This window comes from Raphanus sativus, chromosome 5 (genome assembly GCF_000801105.2).
Source record: "Raphanus sativus cultivar WK10039 chromosome 5, ASM80110v3, whole genome shotgun sequence".
Taxonomy (NCBI): Eukaryota; Viridiplantae; Streptophyta; class Magnoliopsida; order Brassicales; family Brassicaceae; genus Raphanus; species Raphanus sativus.
The window spans coordinates 4,083,419-4,104,525 of NC_079515.1; the positions used below are offsets into that span (position 1 = coordinate 4,083,419).

The window sequence follows — 21,107 nt, forward strand, 5'->3', positions numbered from 1 at the left end:
ATTAATTTATTCTAAACTATGTTTCATACTATATAGAAATTATTCTAATTTATTAATATTAAGTTTACTAAAATTTCATATACTGCCTAGAATAGTGGAATTAGGATTATAAACCTTCATTATCTAGAGAAACGAAGACAACAGAGGTTCTAAACTCTTTGACCATCATCTTATGTTAGTACTCGATGAAATTATACACTAAAACCATATTTTCATATTTTTGATATTTTTTTTAAAAATCCATGGGTTAACCGCTTTTAAGATAATGAGTTTTCTGTAAATCCTTTATTTACTGAAGTTTATACTCTTCACTTTTGTTTAAAACTTTCAAACCACATTCAACATTTGAATTAATGTATTCTAAACTATCTTTCTTGGTATATAGGAATCATTCTAATTTTTTAATATTTAGTTTAGTAGAATTTCATATACTGCCTATATTATCTAGAGAAACGGAGACTACAAAGGTTATAAACCTCTTTGACAATAATCTTATGTCAGTTTTCAATGAAACTCAACACCAAAACCAGATTTTCATATTTTTGATTTTTTTCGAAATCTGTGGGTTAACCCCTTCAAAAATATTGATTTTCAGTAAATCTTCTATATACTGAAGTTTATACTCTTCAATTTTGTTTAAAAATTTCAAACCACATTCTTCATTTGAATTAATGTATTCTAAAAAAAATTCATGCTATATAGGAATCATTCTAATTTTTTAATATTTTGTTTACTAAAATTTCATATACTGCATAGATTAGTTGAATTAGCATTATAAAATCTTCATTATCTAGAGAAACAGAGACTACAAAGGTTCTAACTCTTTGACCGTCATCTTATGTCAGTGCTAGATGAAACTATACACTAAAATTAGATTTTCACATTTTTGAAATTATTTCAAAATCCGTGGGTGAACACCCTTTTAAAATATTGAGTTTTCAGTAAATGTTCTATATACTGAAGTTTATACTCTTCACTTTAGTTTAAAAATTTCAAACCACATTCTACATTTGAATTAATGTATTCTAAACCATCTTTCATGGTATATAAGAATCATTCTAATTTTTTAGTATTTAGTTTATTTAAAGTTCATATACTGCCTAGATTTGTGGAATTAGCATTATAAAATCTTTATTATCTAGAGATACAGAGACAACAGAGGTTCTAAACTCTTTGACCATCATCTTATGTTAGTTCTCGATGAAACTATACACTAAAATCAGATTTTAATATTTTTGAAAATTTTCCAAAATCCGTGGGTAACCCCTTCTGGAATAATAAGTTTTCGGTAAATGCTCTATATACTAAAGTTTATACTCTTCACTTTTGTTTAAAAATTTCAAACCACATTCAACATTTGAATTAATGTATTCTAAACTATCTTTCATGGTATATAGGAATCATTCTAATTTTTAATATTAAGTTTAGTATAATTTCATATACTGCCTAGATCAATGGAGTTAGCATTATAAATTTTTCATTATCTAGAGAAACGGAGACTACAAAGGTTCTAAACCTCTTTGACCATCATTTTATGTCAGTTTTTAATGAAACTCTACACTAAAACCAGATTTTTATATTTTTGAATTTTTTTCAAAATCTGTGGGTTAACCCTTTCAAAAATATTGATTTTCGGTAAATCCTCTATATACTGAAGTTTATACTCTTCAATTTTGTTAAAATTTTCAAACCACATTCTTCATTTGAATTAATGTATTCTAAACTATTTTTCATGCTAAATAGGAATCATTCTAATTTGTTAATATTTAGTTTACTAAAATTTTATATACTGCCTAGATTAGTGGAATTAGCATTATAAAATCTTCATTATCTAGAGAAACAGAGACTACAAAGGTTCTAAACTCTTTGTCCATCATCTTATTTCAGTGCTCGATGAAAATATACACTAAAATTAGATTTTCATATTTTTAATTTTTTTTAAACCCCCTTTAAAAATATTGAGTTTTCGGTAGATGCTCTATCTACTGAAGTTTATACTCTTCACTTTTGTTTAAAAATTTCAAACCACATTCGACATTTGAATTAATGTATTTTAAACTATCTTTCATGGTATATATGAATCATTCTAAATTTTTAATATTTAGTTTACTAAAATTTTATATACTGGCTAGATTAGTGAAATTAGTATTATAAAACCTTAATTATCTAAAGAAACAAAGACAACATAGGTTCTAAACTCTTTGACCATCATCTTATTTTAGTTCTCGATGAAAATATACACTAAAGCCATATTTTTATATTTTTGAAAAAATTCAAAATCAGTGGGTTAACCCCTTTAAAATAATGAATTTTTGGTAAATCCTCTATATACTGAAGTTTATACTCTTTACTTTTGTTTAAAAATTTTAAACCACATTCTACGTTTGAATTATTGTATTCTAAACTATCTTTCATGGTATATAGGAATCATTCTAATGTTTTAGTATTTAGTTTAATTCATATACTACCTATATCAATGAAATTAGCATTATAAAATCTTTATTATCTAGAGAAACGGAGACTACAAAGGTTTTAAACCTCTTTGACCATCATCTTATGTCAGTTCTCATTGAAACTTTACACTAAAACCAGATTTTCATTTTTTTTTTTCAAAATCCGTGGGTTAACCCCTTCAAAATATTGATTTTTGGGTAAATCCTTTATATACTGAAGTTTATACTCTTCACATTTGTTTAAAAATTTTAAACCACACTATTAAATTGAATTAATTTATCATAAATTATATTTCATGCTATATAGGAATTATTCTAATGTTTTAATATCATTCAGCTCAATAAAGGTTTGAACTTTTTTTTTCTTCTTATTCTCGAATTGTGTGTATAGAAAAGGAGAATCTTTGTTTGTACGGACACCCGAACGAGTCGTGGGAAGTGAATCTGCCGGCGGAGGAAGTTCCACCGGAGCTACCTGAGCCTGCGCTCGGTATCAATTTCGCTAGGGACGGTATGCAGAGGAAAGACTGGCTCTCTCTCGTTGCTGTTCATAGTGATTGTTGGTTGCTCTCTGTTTCTTTCTACTTTGGTGCTCGCCTTAATCGCAACGACAGGTTTTTCTTTTGCTTCTTCTTACATGAAACCACTTGTTATGTTTCGTGGTTCTTGTAGCCCTGTATTGAATCTGTTAAAGTATTGATCATTGAGTTTGTACGGAATGAGATTGTCTTTGATTGCCTTTTTGATGTGTGTGTGTTGGTTCTTGTTTTTGTTTATTAGGCTATATATCTTTTCATGTGACTTGACTCATATCTATAGACGTCTTGATAGTTGTTTTACGGTAAAACATGGCTCTTTAGACAAACAACAATCAAGACATTACAGTAAAACAACTATCAAGACGTCTATATACAAAAAAAAATGGCTCTTTCATTAGTACCAGTGAGAGATCACTTCATTGTTATATATTTCGACTTTAAAAAAAATTGTTTTGGTTATTGTCTTTTCCACTTCTTCTTCTTCTTCAAGAGGGAAGCTAGTTTTGGCATTTAGTGAAAGCTAGACTTTACTTTTATAGCTCACCAGCCACCACTAGTCATAGTTCTCTTATCATTATAGTGCGTCATCTTATCTTTTATTGGACTAGTAAAAAGCAAGTTGTAGACTTTATTTTTGAGGATGGAGATTCTAAAACCTACATTGTTAGAAGCATATGATGTTATAAACATCACGTAGAAACTCACAATTGGTATATACTGATATGAAGAGTCTGGATCTTTTTTCTTTATCCGTGAGTTGGCGGGTCAGCGGGCGAGTTTGACCCGCAATCCAGCCTTAACCGTTCGTATACCAGATTAATTTTTATATTGCTATTATTTAATAAAATACATTTTAATTAAAATTTATACACAGATAAGATTACAAAAAAATACAAATATAATCAGAAAGAAAAAATAAATATCAAAAGTTAAATTTAAAATAAAAAATATACCCGTCCTTTTAAAGGCGGATCAAAATCTAGTATACACATAAAATTCTCAAAACCCGACCCATGGATTGTCACGGATCAAGTTCGACCCGACCCGATCGGGTTATAAGCACGTCGTCTCCTTTGGTTCTCCCCTTATAATCGACGAGTGAGTTCGATTGGATCGCTGTTTGTCATTTCTCACTACCTAAAGAAAAAAAAAAGTGAGTCGCTCTCTCTCTCTCTCTTCTCCTTCCTTCATCAGCTTTTATCGTCTACTTACCTCTCAGATCTGACATCGATTTCAAATCTTCTTCAGGTTCTCTCTCTCCCCTGGCCGTTGACGGTCCCGTCCCGGCCGTCGATCTGATTCTGACCCCCGCGATCTGAGGTCAAACATGGCGGCAGCCAACGCCCCCATCACGATGAAAGAGGTCCTAACGGTGAGTCCCCTCTCCATTTTTAGCAACATATCTCTCTTTGGAATCGAGCTAGGATTTTGGACGATTAACATGTTTCTATAGTTGCAATCTCCGAATTACTGTTTTTGAATTTCTCCTCGATCGTTTCGGATTCGTTAGCTTGTGTTATTATCTGATCAGATTTCCCCAATATTCCGCTCAGATCTATGTATCGAGCCTGGATTTTAAGTGTTTTTGTTTTGTCGTTTAGTCCAGTGTGCTGATTCGCTCGGATCTTGTTTAATAAGTTAATGAACTACGCGACGTGACTGCTTTGTTTTTGATTATTTTTTTTTGTCTCCAGCTTCCGAGCATTGGGATCAATCAGCAGTTCATCACGTTTACGAATGTTACTATGGAGTCTGACAAGTACATATGTGTGCGAGAGACGGCGCCTCAGAACAGCGTTGTGATTATTGATATGAATATGCCGATGCAGCCTCTGAGGAGACCAATTACTGCTGATTCTGCACTTATGAACCCTAACTCGAGGATCCTTGCCTTGAAAGGTATTTTGACCGTTTCCTTCTGTTACTACTAAACCTTGTACCTAGAATAGGCTTCCTTTTGACGTTTTCTTTTCTTGGGATTATCATTGATAACTCCCACGCTTTGTTAGCTTTTGATTTTATTTTTTATTTTTTCCCTCTCAATATTATTGGAGACTTCAGTATAGAGTTCTATGTTTAATTAGGATACTTTTGTATAGAGTTCTATGTTTTCTGACATGTGATAATATATCTGTTATAACTGTGTTGTGCAAATTACGTCTGTATTGGATGTTTCGTTACAATAGCTATTTTACTTATTTCTTCCTTTTTTGCTCACTCTTTTTTCCTTAATTTGTATATAGCTCAAGTTCCAGGAACTACTCAGGACCATCTGCAGATATTTAACATCGAAGCAAAAGCAAAGTTGAAGTCATACCAGATGCCTGAGCAGGTGATCATTGAAACAAACTCTTTGTTACTCGATTTATCTTTTATGCTGTACACTATCGGACTCTGATTTTATAGGGTTTAAAATTTACTTTTGGATATTAATCACCCATGTGTTATAGGTTTCGTTTTGGAAATGGATTACCCCAAAGATGTTGGGGTTGGTCACACAAACATCCGTGTATCATTGGTCGATTGAAGGTTTTATATCTTTAACTTATTGTCATCTTCTTCATATCATGTGTATGTTGTTTCTAATTTTGCTCCAATATTTCCAGGTGATTCTGAGCCTGTTAAGATGTTTGATAGGACAGCCAATTTGGCCAACAATCAAATTATTAACTATAAGTGCTCTCCCAATGAGAAGTGGTTGGTGTTGATTGGTATTGCCCCTGGCTCTCCTGAGGTAGGTTTGATGCGACACATTTTAGGTTGGATTACATATTAGGTTGGATGAAGACATTATAATGGCTGGCATTGTATATATTCTTGACTGGAGCTTTCATTATTATTTTCTGTAGAGGCCACAATTGGTAAAAGGGAATATGCAGCTTTTCTCTGTTGATCAACAGCGGAGTCAGGCCCTTGAAGCACATGCTGCTTCATTTGCCCAGTTTAAGGTGAACTAAGCGGTTCTTTTGTTTTTTCATTCCGTGGTGTGATCTTGAATTGTAGTATAACAAGCAACGTTGTTAACGGTAGGTCCCTGGGAATGAGAATCCTTCTATTCTTATATCCTTTGCAAGCAAGAGCTTTAACGCTGGACAGGTAACATCAAAATTGCATGTCATTGAGCTTGGCGCCCAACCAGGTTAGCTTCCTCAGCTGCTCTATCTGTTCATGGTTATTAGCCTATTTGGTTACGCTTTCAATTGGTGTCTGATCTGATCTCTAAAATTGGGCAATTTTTTTCTTTGCAGGAAAACCATCATTCTCAAAGAAGCAGGCAGATCTCTTCTTCCCCCCAGATTTTGCTGATGATTTTCCTGTAGCCATGCAGGTATGTAGTTGCATTAGAAGTTCAGTTAACTTCAGTGAGTTTCCGGTGAAATTTTTATGACACCATTTTCTCTCCTTTTCGGACAGGTCTCTCACAAATTTAACTTGATATACGTCATCACCAAGCTTGGCCTGTTGTTTGTATACGATTTAGAGACGGCTTCTGCCATCTACAGAAATCGGATAAGCCCAGACCCAATTTTCTTGACTTCTGAAGCTTCTTCAGTTGGGGGTTTCTATGCCATTAATAGGCGAGGACAAGTTCTCCTGGCTACAGTAAATGAGGCTACGATAATACCTTTTATCAGCGGTCAAGTATGTTTACTTTTTCCCGTTTTTTTCTCGATACAATTTATCTATATCTTCATAACATGTTAACAACTCTATGATTTTGTATAACAGTTGAACAATTTGGAACTTGCTGTCAATCTGGCTAAAAGAGGAAACCTCCCTGGTGCAGAAAATCTGGTATGTGATGTTTACCTTGGTTCATATGTGTGGATCTGTTTTGTTTACTGGAGTAACTGAAGTTAACGAAAGCCAGCTGGACAAAAAGAGTCATTCGTTGGTGATCAATTTCTCATATTCAGTTTGAATGTTGCAGGTTGTCCAGCGGTTCCAAGAGTTATTTGCTCAAACAAAGTACAAAGAGGCTGCCGAGCTTGCTGCTGAATCTCCTCAGGGGATTCTACGGACACCTGATACGGTGGCTAAATTCCAGGTATGTTCTCCATATATAAGCAAGTAATCCTCTGCGGATATGCTAACTGTTGTTAGATGTAGGTAGCACCAATCTAAAACTACAACATCGCACTATTCAATTTTGCAGAGTGTTCCAGTACAAGCAGGGCAAACTCCTCCATTGTTACAGTATTTTGGGACCCTTTTGACTAGAGGAAAGCTCAATTCATATGAGTCTTTGGAACTGTCTCGCCTTGTTGTGAATCAAAACAAGAAGAACCTCTTGGAAAACTGGTTGGCAGAGGATAAGTTAGAATGCAGTGAAGAACTTGGAGACCTTGTCAAGGTAATCATTAAATTTATCATTGTCCTTCATTGTCTCCTTTAGCATCCTGTAACGATAATCTATTCTGTTCCAGACTGTAGATAATGACCTGGCTCTGAAAATATACATCAAAGCTCGAGCTACTCCAAAAGTTGTAGCAGCTTTTGCAGAGCGAAGGGAGTTTGACAAAATACTGATTTACTCAAAGCAGGTAAGCTATAAGTTTCTTCCCAAGTAATGGTTACCCAGAAGTTAATTCTGCTAATAATCTAACATTGTTTCATATTGTGATTTTAGGTTGGGTACACACCTGATTACATGTTTCTTTTGCAAACCATACTCCGTACGGATCCCCAGGTTAGTATGATGCATTTTTGATACTTGTAACATATTAACCCTTGAAAGACGGGTTTACTGGATTCTTTCTGCGTATGCACAAGAAGATTCATGAAGAAGTAACTCCGGCTGATTAATTTTAACCTGATGTTGTTTATTATGCAGGGAGCAGTAAATTTTGCTTTAATGATGTCCCAAATGGAAGGAGGTTGTCCAGTTGACTACAACACCATCACTGATCTTTTCCTTCAGGTCGGTAAATATGTTTGAAATAGTGTATACAAACAAAATATATAGCCCATTACAGGAGAATTATCATGTATTAATTTACCTGTGCATATACAGAGAAACCTGATCCGTGAAGCGACTGCTTTCCTTCTGGATGTTCTGAAGCCAAATTTACCTGAGCATGCTTTTCTGCAGACTAAGGTTGAAAAGAGTTGCCACGTTGTATCTGGCTTTGCTTTTCCTATTCGTATTCCTTTCTCAGAGCTTTTACTCCACTGTTAACTCAGGTTCTGGAGATCAATTTGGTAACCTTTCCCAATGTGGCTGATGCAATTTTAGCAAATGGGATGTTCAGCCACTATGACCGCCCTCGTGTTGCTCAGCTTTGTGAAAAGGCTGGACTTTATATCCAATCTTTGAAGGTTGTTGCTCCATTTTACTTTTTTTTCGTTATCCCTATGACCGCCCTCGTGTTGCTCAAATATATAGATGTATTATCTTTTTCTTTTGTTATCCGTAACTTCTTTTCCTTTTCCTTTGTGCAGCATTACTCAGAGTTACCTGATATTAAACGTGTAATTGTGAACACACATGCTATTGAGCCGCAGGTAACCTCTGAACTAATATTCGGTTGCTAAACTCTTGAATGGTCGAGTGGTTGAACATATCTCTGTTCAAAATGCAGGCTCTTGTCGAGTTTTTTGGTACTCTTTCTAGCGAGTGGGCTATGGAGTGCATGAAGGATCTTCTGCTGGTCAACCTTAGAGGCAACCTTCAGATAATAGTTCAGGTAAGTGCTGTGCTGTTGTACGATATGATTTTTTCCATTGTTTAATGTGACACTGACGAGTACATATCATTGCAGGCTTGCAAGGAGTACTGTGAGCAACTTGGTGTCGATTCATGCATTAAACTCTTTGAGCAGTTCAAGTCGTATGAAGGGCTATACTTTTTCCTAGGTTCATATTTGAGTATGAGGTGATATATCAGATACTGTCATTCCTGTAAATAAGCAGAATCTTTGTGTTTGTATTCTGACGATAAACAATGGTTTCTCTCTGTGCGATAGTGAGGATCCTGAGATTCACTTCAAATACATTGAAGCAGCTGCCAAGACGGGTCAAATAAAGGAAGTCGAGCGTGTCACTAGAGAGTCTAACTTTTATGATGCTGAAAAGACGAAAAACTTTTTGATGGAGGCTAAGCTTCCTGATGCCCGTCCTTTGATAAATGTCTGCGACCGTTTTGGCTTTGTACCTGATCTTACTCATTACCTGTACACAAACAACATGCTTCGTTACATTGAAGGCTACGTGCAGAAGGTATGGATTCTCTTGGGACTACTGTTATTGTGTGTCGACGTTTTGCATTTTATGCATTAAATAATCATAATATGATTCTTTCCGCAGGTGAACCCTGGGAATGCTCCCTTAGTTGTGGGGCAGTTGCTTGATGACGAATGCCCTGAAGATTTTATAAAAGGCCTCATTCTTTCTGTTCGTTCGTTGCTTCCTGTTGAACCCCTTGTTGAGGAATGCGAGAAGAGGTGTGAATCTCTTTGTCATCTTGGTTTTCGTTCATATGCCCCTTTGTTTTCAAAATAAGATGTATTTGTCTTTTCAGAAATCGACTGCGTCTCCTCACTCAGTTCTTGGAGCATCTAGTTAGTGAGGGAAGCCAAGATGTCCATGTCCATAATGCCTTGGGTAAAATTATCATAGACAGTAACAACAACCCTGAGCATTTCCTGACCACCAATCCTTACTACGACTCTAAAGTTGTGGGTAAGTACTGTGAGAAACGTGATCCCACCCTGGCTGTTGTGGCATACAGAAGAGGACAATGTGATGAGGAACTCATCAATGTCACCAACAAGAACTCATTGTTCAAGTTACAAGCCAGGTATTTGTTTACAATTAACCAAATTTCTTACTTATTCCACAGCGGTTTCCTCTGTAGTTTTTGCTTACGCACGACCTTCCAACTGCAGGTATGTAGTGGAGAGGATGGATGGTGACCTCTGGGATAAGGTTCTTATGGAAGAAAATGAATATAGAAGACAACTTATTGACCAAGTTGTGTCTACTGCTTTACCCGAAAGCAAGAGCCCAGAGCAAGTTTCTGCAGCTGTTAAAGCATTCATGACTGCTGATCTGCCACATGAGCTTATCGAGCTTCTTGAAAAGATTGTGCTTCAAAATTCTGCATTCAGCGGAAACTTTAATCTGCAAAATCTACTTATACTGACAGCTATCAAGGCAGATCCGTCTAGAGTTATGGATTACATTAACAGGCTGGATAACTTTGATGGTCCGGCTGTTGGAGAAGTGGCGGTTGATGCCCAATTATATGAAGAAGCATTTGCGATTTTCAAGAAGTTTAACTTAAATGTTCAGGCTGTCAACGTATTGCTGGATAACGTCAGAAGCATTGAGCGTGCTGTTGAGTTTGCTTTCCGTGTCGAAGAAGATTCTGTTTGGACCCAAGTCGCCAAGGCTCAACTCAGGGATGGGCTAGTCAGTGATGCAATTGAATCTTTTATTCGAGCTGATGATGCCACTCATTTCTTGGAGGTCATACGTGCTACTGAAGATGCTAATGTCTATGATGACTTGGTCAGATACCTTCTTATGGTTAGACAGAAGGTGAAGGAACCCAAGGTTGATAGTGAGCTCATATATGCTTATGCAAAGATTGAAAGGTTGGGTGAGATAGAGGAATTTATTCTGATGCCAAACGTTGCTAACCTACAACAAGTGGGCGATCGCCTGTATGATGAAGCGTTGTATGAGGCTGCCAAAATAATTTATGCGTTCATATCGAACTGGGGCAAGTTAGCCGTCACACTTGTGAAGTTGCAGCAGTTCCAAGGTGCTGTGGATGCAGCAAGGAAAGCCAACAGTGCAAAGACATGGAAGGAAGTCTGCTTTGCTTGTGTTGATGCAGAAGAATTCCGACTGGCTCAAATATGTGGACTTAACATTATCATACAGGTGAACAATGACCTGATCTTGTTGAAAATTTTCTTCAATTTTGCATGATATTATTGTCCCACGGGTTAATTAATCTTTTTATCCTCTTAACAGGTGGATGACCTGGAAGAAGTCAGCGAGTACTACCAGAACAGAGGATGCTTCAATGAATTAATCTCACTTATGGAGAGTGGACTTGGTCTGGAACGGGCTCACATGGGGATCTTCACCGAGTTGGGTGTACTGTACGCCAGATATCGTTATGAGAAGCTTATGGAACACATCAAGTTGTTCTCCACTCGTCTCAATATTCCAAAGCTTATACGAGCCTGTGATGAGCAACAGCATTGGCAGGAACTTACCTATCTGTACATTCAATACGATGAGTTTGATAATGCTGCAACGACTGTCATGAACCATTCTCCTGAAGCATGGGAGCACATGCAATTCAAAGACATTGTCGCCAAGGTTGCGAATGTCGAGCTTTACTACAAAGCCGTTCACTTCTACTTGCAAGAGCACCCTGATATAATCAACGATCTTCTCAATGTGCTTGCTCTGCGGTTAGATCACACACGAGTGGTGGATATCATGCGCAAGGTTCGAGGCTGACCCTTTGTTTGATTTTTGCCTCTTTAAAGCTTATCAGCAGTGGCTTAATAATGATTGATTTCTGATAGATATTTTTCTTCCTGATCTCAGGCTGGTCAGCTGCGCCTTATCAAGCCCTACATGGTTGCAGTTCAGAGCAACAATGTTTCTGCTGTAAATGAAGCGCTGAATGAGATATACGTAGAAGAAGAAGACTACGATAGGTTGCGCGAGTCTATTGATTTGCATGACAGCTTTGACCAGATAGGCCTCGCTCAGAAGGTAAAGAGTTTTAAATCTGTCTGTCGTGATAAGGTTTTATATCTTCGCTTATATACTCATTAATCTTTATATCTTTGCAGATTGAGAAACACGAGCTTGTGGAAATGAGACGTGTGGCTGCGTATATCTACAAGAAAGCTGGTAGATGGAAGCAATCAATTGCGTTGTCGAAGAAAGATAACATGTACAAGGACTGTATGGAAACTGCTTCACAATCCGGCGACCATGACCTCGCAGAACAACTTCTGGTTTATTTCATTGAACAGGTATGTAGAGATGTTTTTCAAGCACGATTACATCATAAAAACCATTCATTTATTTATTTTATTCTTTTGGTATGCGGCAAAACAGAAGATGAAATTAAGAAAATCCTTTCTTTTTTTTTGTAACAGGGTAAAAAGGAATGCTTTGCCACATGTCTCTTTGTCTGTTATGACTTAATCCGACCAGATGTTGCTCTGGAACATGCTTGGATCAACAATATGCTCGACTTTGCCTTCCCGTATCTCCTCCAGGTGACTTATCCTCCGAATCACTCAAACGAGATAGGAACCATGTGAACACTATACATATGATCAATCTCTTTCTTCCCTTCTTTTATGGCAGTTTATCCGAGATTACTCTGGGAAAGTGGATGAACTAATCAAGGACAAACTAGAAGCACAGAAGGAAGTGAAGGCCAAAGAGCAGGAAGAGAAGGATGTCATGTCCCAACAGGTACTACTACTTAATTTCAGCTTATACATCATATCCCAACAGTGCTTAAATATATTGAAAACACAGCTTATATCTTTGGTTTTGTTATGAAAACAGAATATGTACGCCCAATTATTGCCACTGGCTCTACCTGCCCCACCGATGCCAGGAATGGGAGGCGGTCCAGGGATGGGAGGCGGTTACGGTCCGCCACCACAGATGGGAGGGATGCCTGGAATGCCACCAATGCCACCATATGGAATGCCACCGATGGGAGGCTACTAAGACCATCGAAAACAAAAACTCATCTCTACCACGGTGGTATTCGTCTACTACAGGACTGTGACTGTTACTCGTACGGAATGTTTCCTTTCTTTCTTTGATTTTATAGGGTATGTGTGGATAATAATCTCGGTACACTTTCCGTTTGTAATAATATTCTTTGGGGTCTTTAGAAGAGTCATTTTTGGTACCATTGTCAACGTTTTATAAACTTTTTGAGTTTTATGAACTTCTTTGTTTTTGTTTTGACTTTGATTGTTCTTGTTGGCTCGCCTTTGATTTACAAAAAAAAACGAAGAGATTGAAAATACTCTTAGAAGAAAAAAACTGGCTCCAGCCTGTGCTCCAGTTTCTACCATTAGAAGAAAAAAAACTGAACCAAATGAAATGCAACAGATCAGTCAATACTTTGAGTATACAAGGGCTGGAGCCTGGAGGCTTCTCACACGAATCTCTAGCTAGGTGCGACCATTAATCTACTACTTGGCTTAATCTACACGAATGCAATAAAGCAGTCAATAAAAACTAAAAAAAATATCTACACCTACAGCGAAGACCTTAATCATACAAATTAAAAAAAATATCTGCAGAAGAAGAAGTTATAAGAATTTCACAATCCCTTGATATAGACATTTACATAAAAAGGTAGTTCCAAAAAAAAAAAAGACATTTAGATAAAAAAGAATCTTTTTTTTCAAATAAACTATAACCATTGCTATTCCTGTCTGTGTTTTCAAAATATCTCGACTCAACCCCATGACAAAACCAAAACTACAAATATCTTAAAATCACCATCACTCAACACGTCGTCGTTTCAGTCTCATTTACTGGCAACAGGATGGACGAGTCGACTCTGATCGAGACTCGGCACAGCGGACAACTCGACTCGGTCATAAGCCACCGGTCCACGCATTCGCAGTGGTAACAATGGCGACACAGAGGAAGCACTTTCATCTTCTCTCCATCTTCTAAACCACCGAGGCATATACAACACTCCCTCTCTTCCTCCTCCGCCTCCCTCCGGCACAGCACAACCGGCAAACTCCGAATCGCCGCCGGATCGAGACCTCCGCCAACGCACGGCGTAAACGGAGGTGACGGCGCGTGGAAGTCGGTGAGATCGCGAACGAGGCAGCTCCGGTGGATGTAGAGAGTGAGCAAGGCGAAGAAGAGGACGACGGAGAACAGAGCCACGACGAAGAAAACTGTCCGGCCGTGAATCTGGAAGTTCCGGTCGTCGTACTGGTTCTCGTTCCAGTACAGAAGCATCGAGGCTCTTGGAGACGGTGATGATGACGTCATCTCCTGGCTGTATTTATGGGTCGTTGTGCTGTATAAATGCACAATCTCTGCTGTATATATAGATACAGTTAATATTAGTCACGTGATTGCATACATGATTCGTTGTTAATTTTATTAATATTATTAAGCCCAGGGAATATTAATTAGAGTCAAGTTTGGAGGAAAGTGGGCTTTGAAATAGTTTAGGTTCTTAAAGTGCTTTGGGAACCAAATTAATTCGAATAAATAACAGTAGGCGCCATGCCATGCACGTTTCTGTTTACTCTGTTGTTAAATGGTACCAAGATACCAATGGAATAAGACATAAGACCAGTATAGTTAAATTACAAAAATATGACTGTAAGGTAGCTTTTATTAGCACTAGGATTAAAACCCACGCGGGGGATAATGACTTTAAAAAAAACTTAATGTTCTAATACATTGAGTTTGTAATAAAAAGTTTAAATTACCCTTCCTAAATCATTTTAATGTTAAAAATTACATATAGATAATTATAAACCCAACGCACTTTCCACTTTCTAAATATTAAATTATAAAAAACAAATTTAAACTAAATTAAAATGTTAATTTATTTATGATTAAATGTATTTGTCACCTACGGGTCTGGGTCACAAGTCTATTTACTCTTGACTTTACTGGTATTTATGGAAGAACCACAACAAACTAATCTTTGAAAATAAGTCTTGTACGGAGTCAGAACTAATCCTTAAAGTTTTGAAGGATGCACACGGTTGGGAAGAAACGCTCCTGTTCTCTCCACTCGTGTTTTACTCACTCCCCTCCGCCTCTAACAGGTCTTAGGTTCTTTATGAGTGGAGCTTAAGATCCTGTTTCTAAACAGTAGAGAGCTGGACGTTTGTTGATTGTACTGGTGTCGAGGTGAGACACGACTCAACTAACCGACTCCTCTATTGTGGCAGAAGAGCTTGCGGTAAAGGTTGTTCTCTTAGATGCAGTCACTAATGATTTCTCTCAGGTGAACATCTTATCTGATTCGAAGCCATTCGTCAATCTCCTCAACTTGTCAGCCTCGACAGTGTTACTCTGTTACTTCATAGTGCAACTCTTCGGCCTCGACAGTGTTGCGTAATATTGTTGCAAAATCTTTAGGTAAGGTTGCTTTAAGCCTCTCTGTAATTCCTCCTGTTAGAGAGTAACTCTTTTACTATCATCAATCAAATAGTTCGATAAAAATATATTTTTTCTAAAATGACATCCAATTTATGATATTTCCAGCAATTTTTCAATTTAATGAAACATGAAGGAGAAAAACACACGTGAATCTCAAACTAATGCTTATTATTAATATATTTTAAACTATTTGTCACTGTCAAATAACATATATAAATACATCTCTAAAATAACTATGATTTTTTTTGAACGGTTTTTAAAAATAACTATGATTTCCACCATCAAACTTACAAATATCTTTTTCATATTAGGACACTTTTACATAATCAATTAATATTAAAAGTTTGTCTAACTCGCTAAACAAAGGTGAAATATTAATTTAATGAGTAATCATGATGTTTATGAAGCATCAGTTTAGATGATTAATGAGTAGTAAGTTTTTTTCCTAGAAAAAAAATATTTAGACGCTATAAAAAAGCTTCTTTCTATTATTATAATGCCAAAGATACACATAATTTACGTGTATACAAACGATTGTGGTAGTTAAGTTGAGGCATTTATATAGTTACAGATATTCATCTAAATAACTACAACTAGGATAAGACCTGCGCATTGCACATGGTGAAATATTTATTAAAAATTTTATATTTTCATATTTTGTAAAATTTGATGATTTCGAAAACATATATTCTTGTGATCAAAATATATTTGGTATTTAAGTTTTCAATATATAATAATTAACTAACCATAAATATTTGATACATCTAAAAGTATAGAAACTCAAATCAAACAATTAAAATGTGATATCATTGATATTCCTATAATCATAAATTAAGAATTGTGAAAATTGATGGTATTTTTAAGGAAAAACTCAACCATATATATATATATAGTAGGCATAAGTAAATTTTTGGATTTTTTTAGAAATTTAAAATATTAGCATAAATTGTCCAGAAACTATTTTTAGTGTTATACAATGAACCAACATTTATGTAAAATTTCAATAACTACCACAAAAATATTTGACATGTTGTTTTCAATGGCTGAAATTATACACTTGGTGACAAATTAAACTTACCATATATAACTTCTTCAAAATTTTGTACCAATCTTAAAAATTCGGTGAAAGCATTAACTTGGTGGAAAAGTTTTTTATTTATTTAAAAAGTCTGGTATAGAAATAATTAATTTAAACTTACCAAGAGAGCTTGATTCTAAAATTGTGTATAACGAAAATTTGGTTCAAATTTCAAGATTTTTATTGTTTTCTAACAATAATAATACTGGCAGCTTACAATTGATACTCCTTTGGCTCAATTGAAATTAAAAAGAACAATAAAGCTACTTCGATTATAGATAATCTGAAATAAGTAGTTGTTTTCTAATTAAACATATTGCATTGACAAATTTAATATTTATATATAGTTTAATTGTTTTTATATATAAACAATTTTTGTTTGTTTATATAATCATCTATATGTTGGACCGATACATTTGAATTTTTTTTACTAACTTATTAGTAAATAAAATTTATATATTTTCAATTTTGAAGTTACACTAATATTCAGAATATCAGATATTTACATTCTTTTTGACAACATGAGATGAAAAATTAAAATATTAATAATATAATTACAAAATGGATTAAGTTTATAATTTGAAGTATAGTTTGGTTATGGACCACATTAAGCCAACATAAAAGTTTGCAGCCCGACTATTATTGTATTTAAGGTCCAAATATAGAAAGATGATCATATTATTTGTCTGCAACCGATATTTTGTTTAGGATGAAAGTTTGGTTAATGTGATATCTCCTAAATATTATTTTATAAGTGATTTTTTCACATGTGCTCTTTACAACTATTTTCACAAAAGAAATGTAACATGGCTACAAAAAGAGATGACATGGTTACGACAAAATATGACATAGACAATTACATTTAATAATTTATTTTATATTTTTGTAAACTTTGAGAATATGGCTATAACACATACATTATATTTAATATAATGTATTTATTAAATATAATGTATGTGGTTGGTAAAAATTTTAGAATATAATATAACTCATACATCATCATTAATTTAAATAATTCAAATATGACATCACAAATTTTATTTTATTATTTTTTAATAATAAAAATTTTATTACTAAAGTTTACAAAAATTTCTACATTTTTTATTAAATATATTCAAATATGAAATTACGAATTTCAAAATATATATTTTTATTGTTAAACAAATTTTATTACTAAAATTTTCAAATTCTCTACATTTTTAAAAAGAATAATTTTAATCGTAAAATAAGTAGTTTCTTATATATCTAAATTTTCTATAAACATTTTTAGTTTTAATTTGTGATAGTTATATCATTTTATATCATTTTTTAATTGATTCTATACCCGTTGATTTAATATATTTAACCAAAATAAATAGATAGAAAAAATCTATCCAGTATATATATATATATACATATAATTAAAATATAATTTTAAATAAAAAATAGTTTACCTTAATTTTATGTTAAATTAAATAAAATTTATATTAAAATATTGGTTGGAAAATAATAAATTTTCATTTTTAATTATAATCTACATTTTTAAAAAATTACTGCACATGGTGAAGGAAGACACCTAATTTATCATTAACTACTACGAAAGATCATTATTAATATTTTCCTATACTACAATTAGGTAGGTACCAAAGATTTTTCTTAATATTAAATATAAATTTCATAATTTAAGTTCTTAAGAATTGTGTTGTAAGGAAAAATATTTTATATATAAGTTCGTTTGGTAATAACAAAACAACTTAATTTTAGTATTATTCATGTATAAATTTATGTACGTGAGGAAAGCTTCAGAACCGAATAATATTTTTTTTTCCTTTTATTAACAAAATAAATTTGAATAGCTGCATGTCTTTGCTGTTTTTTATCAAAGTGTCTTTTTGCTATTAATAAAAAAACCAACACTTAAGAAATCATTACTTTCCGACTTATACCAAAAGCATGCAATACTTAGGCCATAATATATAGCAAACTTTGATTTAAATTGATGTCCAAGTAGTACAGATTAAGAGTATATATTACAATTGTTTAAAAAAATATTATGTTGGATCACAATTTAAATCAACTTTGAGCCGTTTTAAAAAATCTCATTTAATGAGACTGCTGAGTATTAATTTAATAAGATCGCATAGTATTAAGTTTATCATGTCATATACATTTATGTTTGGACTAATATAATTTTTTCTAACAATTAGATTTTGGACTTACTAATTTTTCATTAGATTCTTATGGTGCCCCACATAAACCAAATTGACATTCTAATTAAATAATATCTAAGCAAGATTCTTTTTAATTTATAAAACTTGAGATTACAACTTTTAAAAAAAATTGATGTCCAAATGATACGGACTAAGAATATATCTTAGTGAATTTTTAGATATTTAAGTTAATAATCATGTTGATATTTTATGATCCAACATCAGTTAATAATCCTGTGTAAATTATGCTAATATTTCGACAAAGGAAAATATTTTAAATAGTCATAACCCATAAAATATCAACAGGATTATTAAGAGAATCCATCAGATACTTGCGGAGGAAGGCGAATACTACGACCCGGACAGCCACCACCACTTTGCTCATGAAAATTGAATACCAAATAGTCATAGAGAGTCACGGTTATCTGATGGATTCTCTTCGTGTGTATTAGGTCATGACAATATAAAAATAGCTGCAAAATTTGAAAATGATAAAGAGTAAGCTTAAAATTAATTATAAAATCCAAACAACAAAGCAAATCAACCTTCAAAATACCAGAAAAAAACAAACTTAAATTCATAAATAAAACCAAATCTCAAAACTTAGTAAAATACTGCAAACATAAGCCTCTTCTCCGTATAAGGCGTCAAATCAGAGATAAAGTTCCTTGAAGCCATAGAAAAAAGTTTGTTTTTGACTATACAGAAGATTATGCTTAAGGTTTGCTAAATGATGAAATGGTCTTAATATTGTAGTGGCTTATGTAGAAGCAAATCAGAGCATTGATGAGCTTATTTTCGAAATATTAGCATAATTCATGGAACAGATTTAGCTTGCCAATCTCTTTCTCTAATTAACGCAAATCACAATATAATTTACCATATATATTTCCTTCACACCAAATCAATTTAAATGTCCTAATTACTGGCGGCGTAACTTATATATTTTACTTTATATAAGATATACGATGTGCTCAAAATATTTAATATAGTCAAAACTATCTATATTCTACTCTAAAATATCAATTAAAATATCCTCCATATTTCTTTTGATCTATATCTATAACAAAAAAAAATCATAATTTTATGATTAATAGTCAACTATTTTTTTTTGATTAATAGTCAACTATCAATCATTTTAAATTTATATATGGCAACGATCAATAACAGTTATATTGCTTATTTCCTTTTACTATAACGTCTACATAATAATCAATCATTGTAAATATATATATATGGCAACGATCAATCATTGTGACATCTGCTTCTTTCCTTTTAAACTTTTGATTCTAATATTAAATCTTCAGCACCAAGTCTGAATTAATTGCAAATATTTTACAATTAATATCCGATATTGCGAACTTCAATCACTTAAAGAACTAATCAAGACATAAATGACAGCATAATTGCCAAACTCGAACATCGAGCATAAAATTAAAATGAATGATTGCGTAATCATGATGGACGAATCACAAGAAGACCGTGAAAACCAAGGCTAAATGACATCTATAGTATTTTCCAAAACGGAAACCTAATTAAAGTCACTAAATTAATACACGAAATATTATTTCAATAAGTTTTATACATGCTTTTTTGAGACAAAAATAAAATCAAGTTTGTATTTGTCTTTGAGACATCAAAAATTTAATTATACATTAAATTATTACGCCATTAACGCCAGTATTCCAAACTATAGATGTATAGTTTTTACCCAATAATTACGTGATTGACTTGAAATAGGTAAGCATCCCTTTATAAATTGTGAAATGAACGACATGTAATTATGACATTACTAAATTAGTGGTGTATAGTTTTTCAAAAATTTAAATATTTTTATCAATTTAATAAATATTTAAGGCAAGTCTAAATAAAAAAAGTTTTGTAATGTATTGCACTCGATAATAAAATGTTGTTTTTGCTATTTCTCTATTCTCCATAAAAATATTGGAAAAAATAAAATTAATATAGAGAACAATGAAAATAATTAATATTTAACTAAAGGTCTATATATAAAAAGTTTTGTATTGTATTGCATTCGATATAATATACTTTTTTGCTATTTCTCTATCCTCTATAAAATTTTTGAAAAATATTGAAAACAATGTTTAAATCGATTATAAGGAAAAATACCTCCATAGACGCAAAAGAAATATGGACATGAGTGCTTCAATTATATGAAACAATATTATATATGAAAATATTGAAAACAATGTTTAATCGATTTTGTAAAATAATCGATGAAATAATCGATGAAACATATACAAAAGGTTCGAATTTATTGTGTATCTTAATCAACGACCAATAATCATTGCATCCATGGTTGTTGCTATAAATGAATTGTCTAGAAATTGAATGCGAATATGCGACGATAAAAGTATAGTATATGCATGTTTATTCATTTGCAACCACAATGGCATTGGAATGTAATTATTCTAGTGAATTGAGGGAGAGTCTATAAATGTGCTGAGAATGAATATGGTGCCGCCACGTCAGCATACACACATGTAATTAACATACAAAACAAAGGTTACTCTCCAAATTTGCTCTTTGATTAATAAAAAGGGGATAATAAGTTTAAACAATTGCAAGAGTTCATTTAGACAATTACACTGAAACAAAGTAAGTTACAAACCAATATATATCAATGTTTTGCGGAATCATGATAGATTAACATAAAGAATCGAGTGACTGCAGA

The 21,107-nt window shown here is 33.4% G+C and overlaps 2 protein-coding genes across 4 annotated transcripts; one reads left to right on the top strand and one right to left on the bottom strand.

Moving 5' to 3' along the window:
* Positions 1 to 4,007: 4,007 nt before the first annotated feature.
* On the top strand, positions 4,008 to 12,961 carry LOC130495075 (clathrin heavy chain 1-like). Of its 3 annotated transcripts, XM_056986098.1 has the most exons (31): positions 4,008 to 4,145; positions 4,241 to 4,364; positions 4,687 to 4,891; positions 5,236 to 5,324; positions 5,443 to 5,521; positions 5,599 to 5,726; positions 5,842 to 5,940; positions 6,023 to 6,131; positions 6,241 to 6,320; positions 6,407 to 6,634; positions 6,722 to 6,787; positions 6,924 to 7,040; positions 7,149 to 7,346; positions 7,420 to 7,536; positions 7,623 to 7,682; positions 7,827 to 7,913; positions 8,007 to 8,090; positions 8,177 to 8,311; positions 8,435 to 8,497; positions 8,575 to 8,679; positions 8,755 to 8,867; positions 8,959 to 9,211; positions 9,299 to 9,435; positions 9,513 to 9,791; positions 9,880 to 10,882; positions 10,976 to 11,461; positions 11,564 to 11,734; positions 11,815 to 12,000; positions 12,127 to 12,249; positions 12,341 to 12,451; positions 12,548 to 12,961. In XM_056986098.1, exons 2-31 carry the CDS (start codon positions 4,320 to 4,322, stop codon positions 12,713 to 12,715), a joined length of 5,124 nt encoding a protein of 1,707 aa, XP_056842078.1. In that variant the 5' UTR covers positions 4,008 to 4,145; positions 4,241 to 4,319; the 3' UTR covers positions 12,716 to 12,961. The 3 variants fall into 3 exon arrangements, with proteins under 3 accessions (XP_056842078.1, XP_056842076.1, XP_056842077.1); XM_056986096.1 differs by having other exon boundaries at positions 8,177 to 8,497; XM_056986097.1 differs by lacking the exon at positions 4,008 to 4,145 and having other exon boundaries at positions 4,181 to 4,364; positions 8,177 to 8,497.
* A 350-nt stretch (positions 12,962 to 13,311) lies between these two features.
* On the bottom strand, positions 13,312 to 14,071 carry LOC130495076 (RING-H2 finger protein ATL66-like). The gene has a single exon (XM_056986099.1). It carries the CDS (start codon positions 14,012 to 14,014, stop codon positions 13,511 to 13,513), a length of 504 nt encoding a protein of 167 aa, XP_056842079.1. The 5' UTR covers positions 14,015 to 14,071; the 3' UTR covers positions 13,312 to 13,510.
* Between the last annotated feature and the right edge of the window lie 7,036 nt (positions 14,072 to 21,107).

Bases quoted from the DNA above. Each gene is read 5' to 3' on its own strand.
- LOC130495075 (XM_056986096.1), top strand. From the start codon at position 4,320: ATGGCGGCAGCCAACGCCCCCATCACGATGAAAGAGGTCCTAACG. The intron at 5,522-5,598 runs GTTTTATATCTT...CAATATTTCCAG, and splicing joins GTATCATTGGTCGATTGAAG to GTGATTCTGAGCCTGTTAAG. The intron at 6,321-6,406 runs GTATGTAGTTGC...CTTTTCGGACAG, and splicing joins ATTTTCCTGTAGCCATGCAG to GTCTCTCACAAATTTAACTT.
- LOC130495076 (XM_056986099.1), bottom strand. From the start codon at position 14,014: ATGACGTCATCATCACCGTCTCCAAGAGCCTCGATGCTTCTGTACTGG.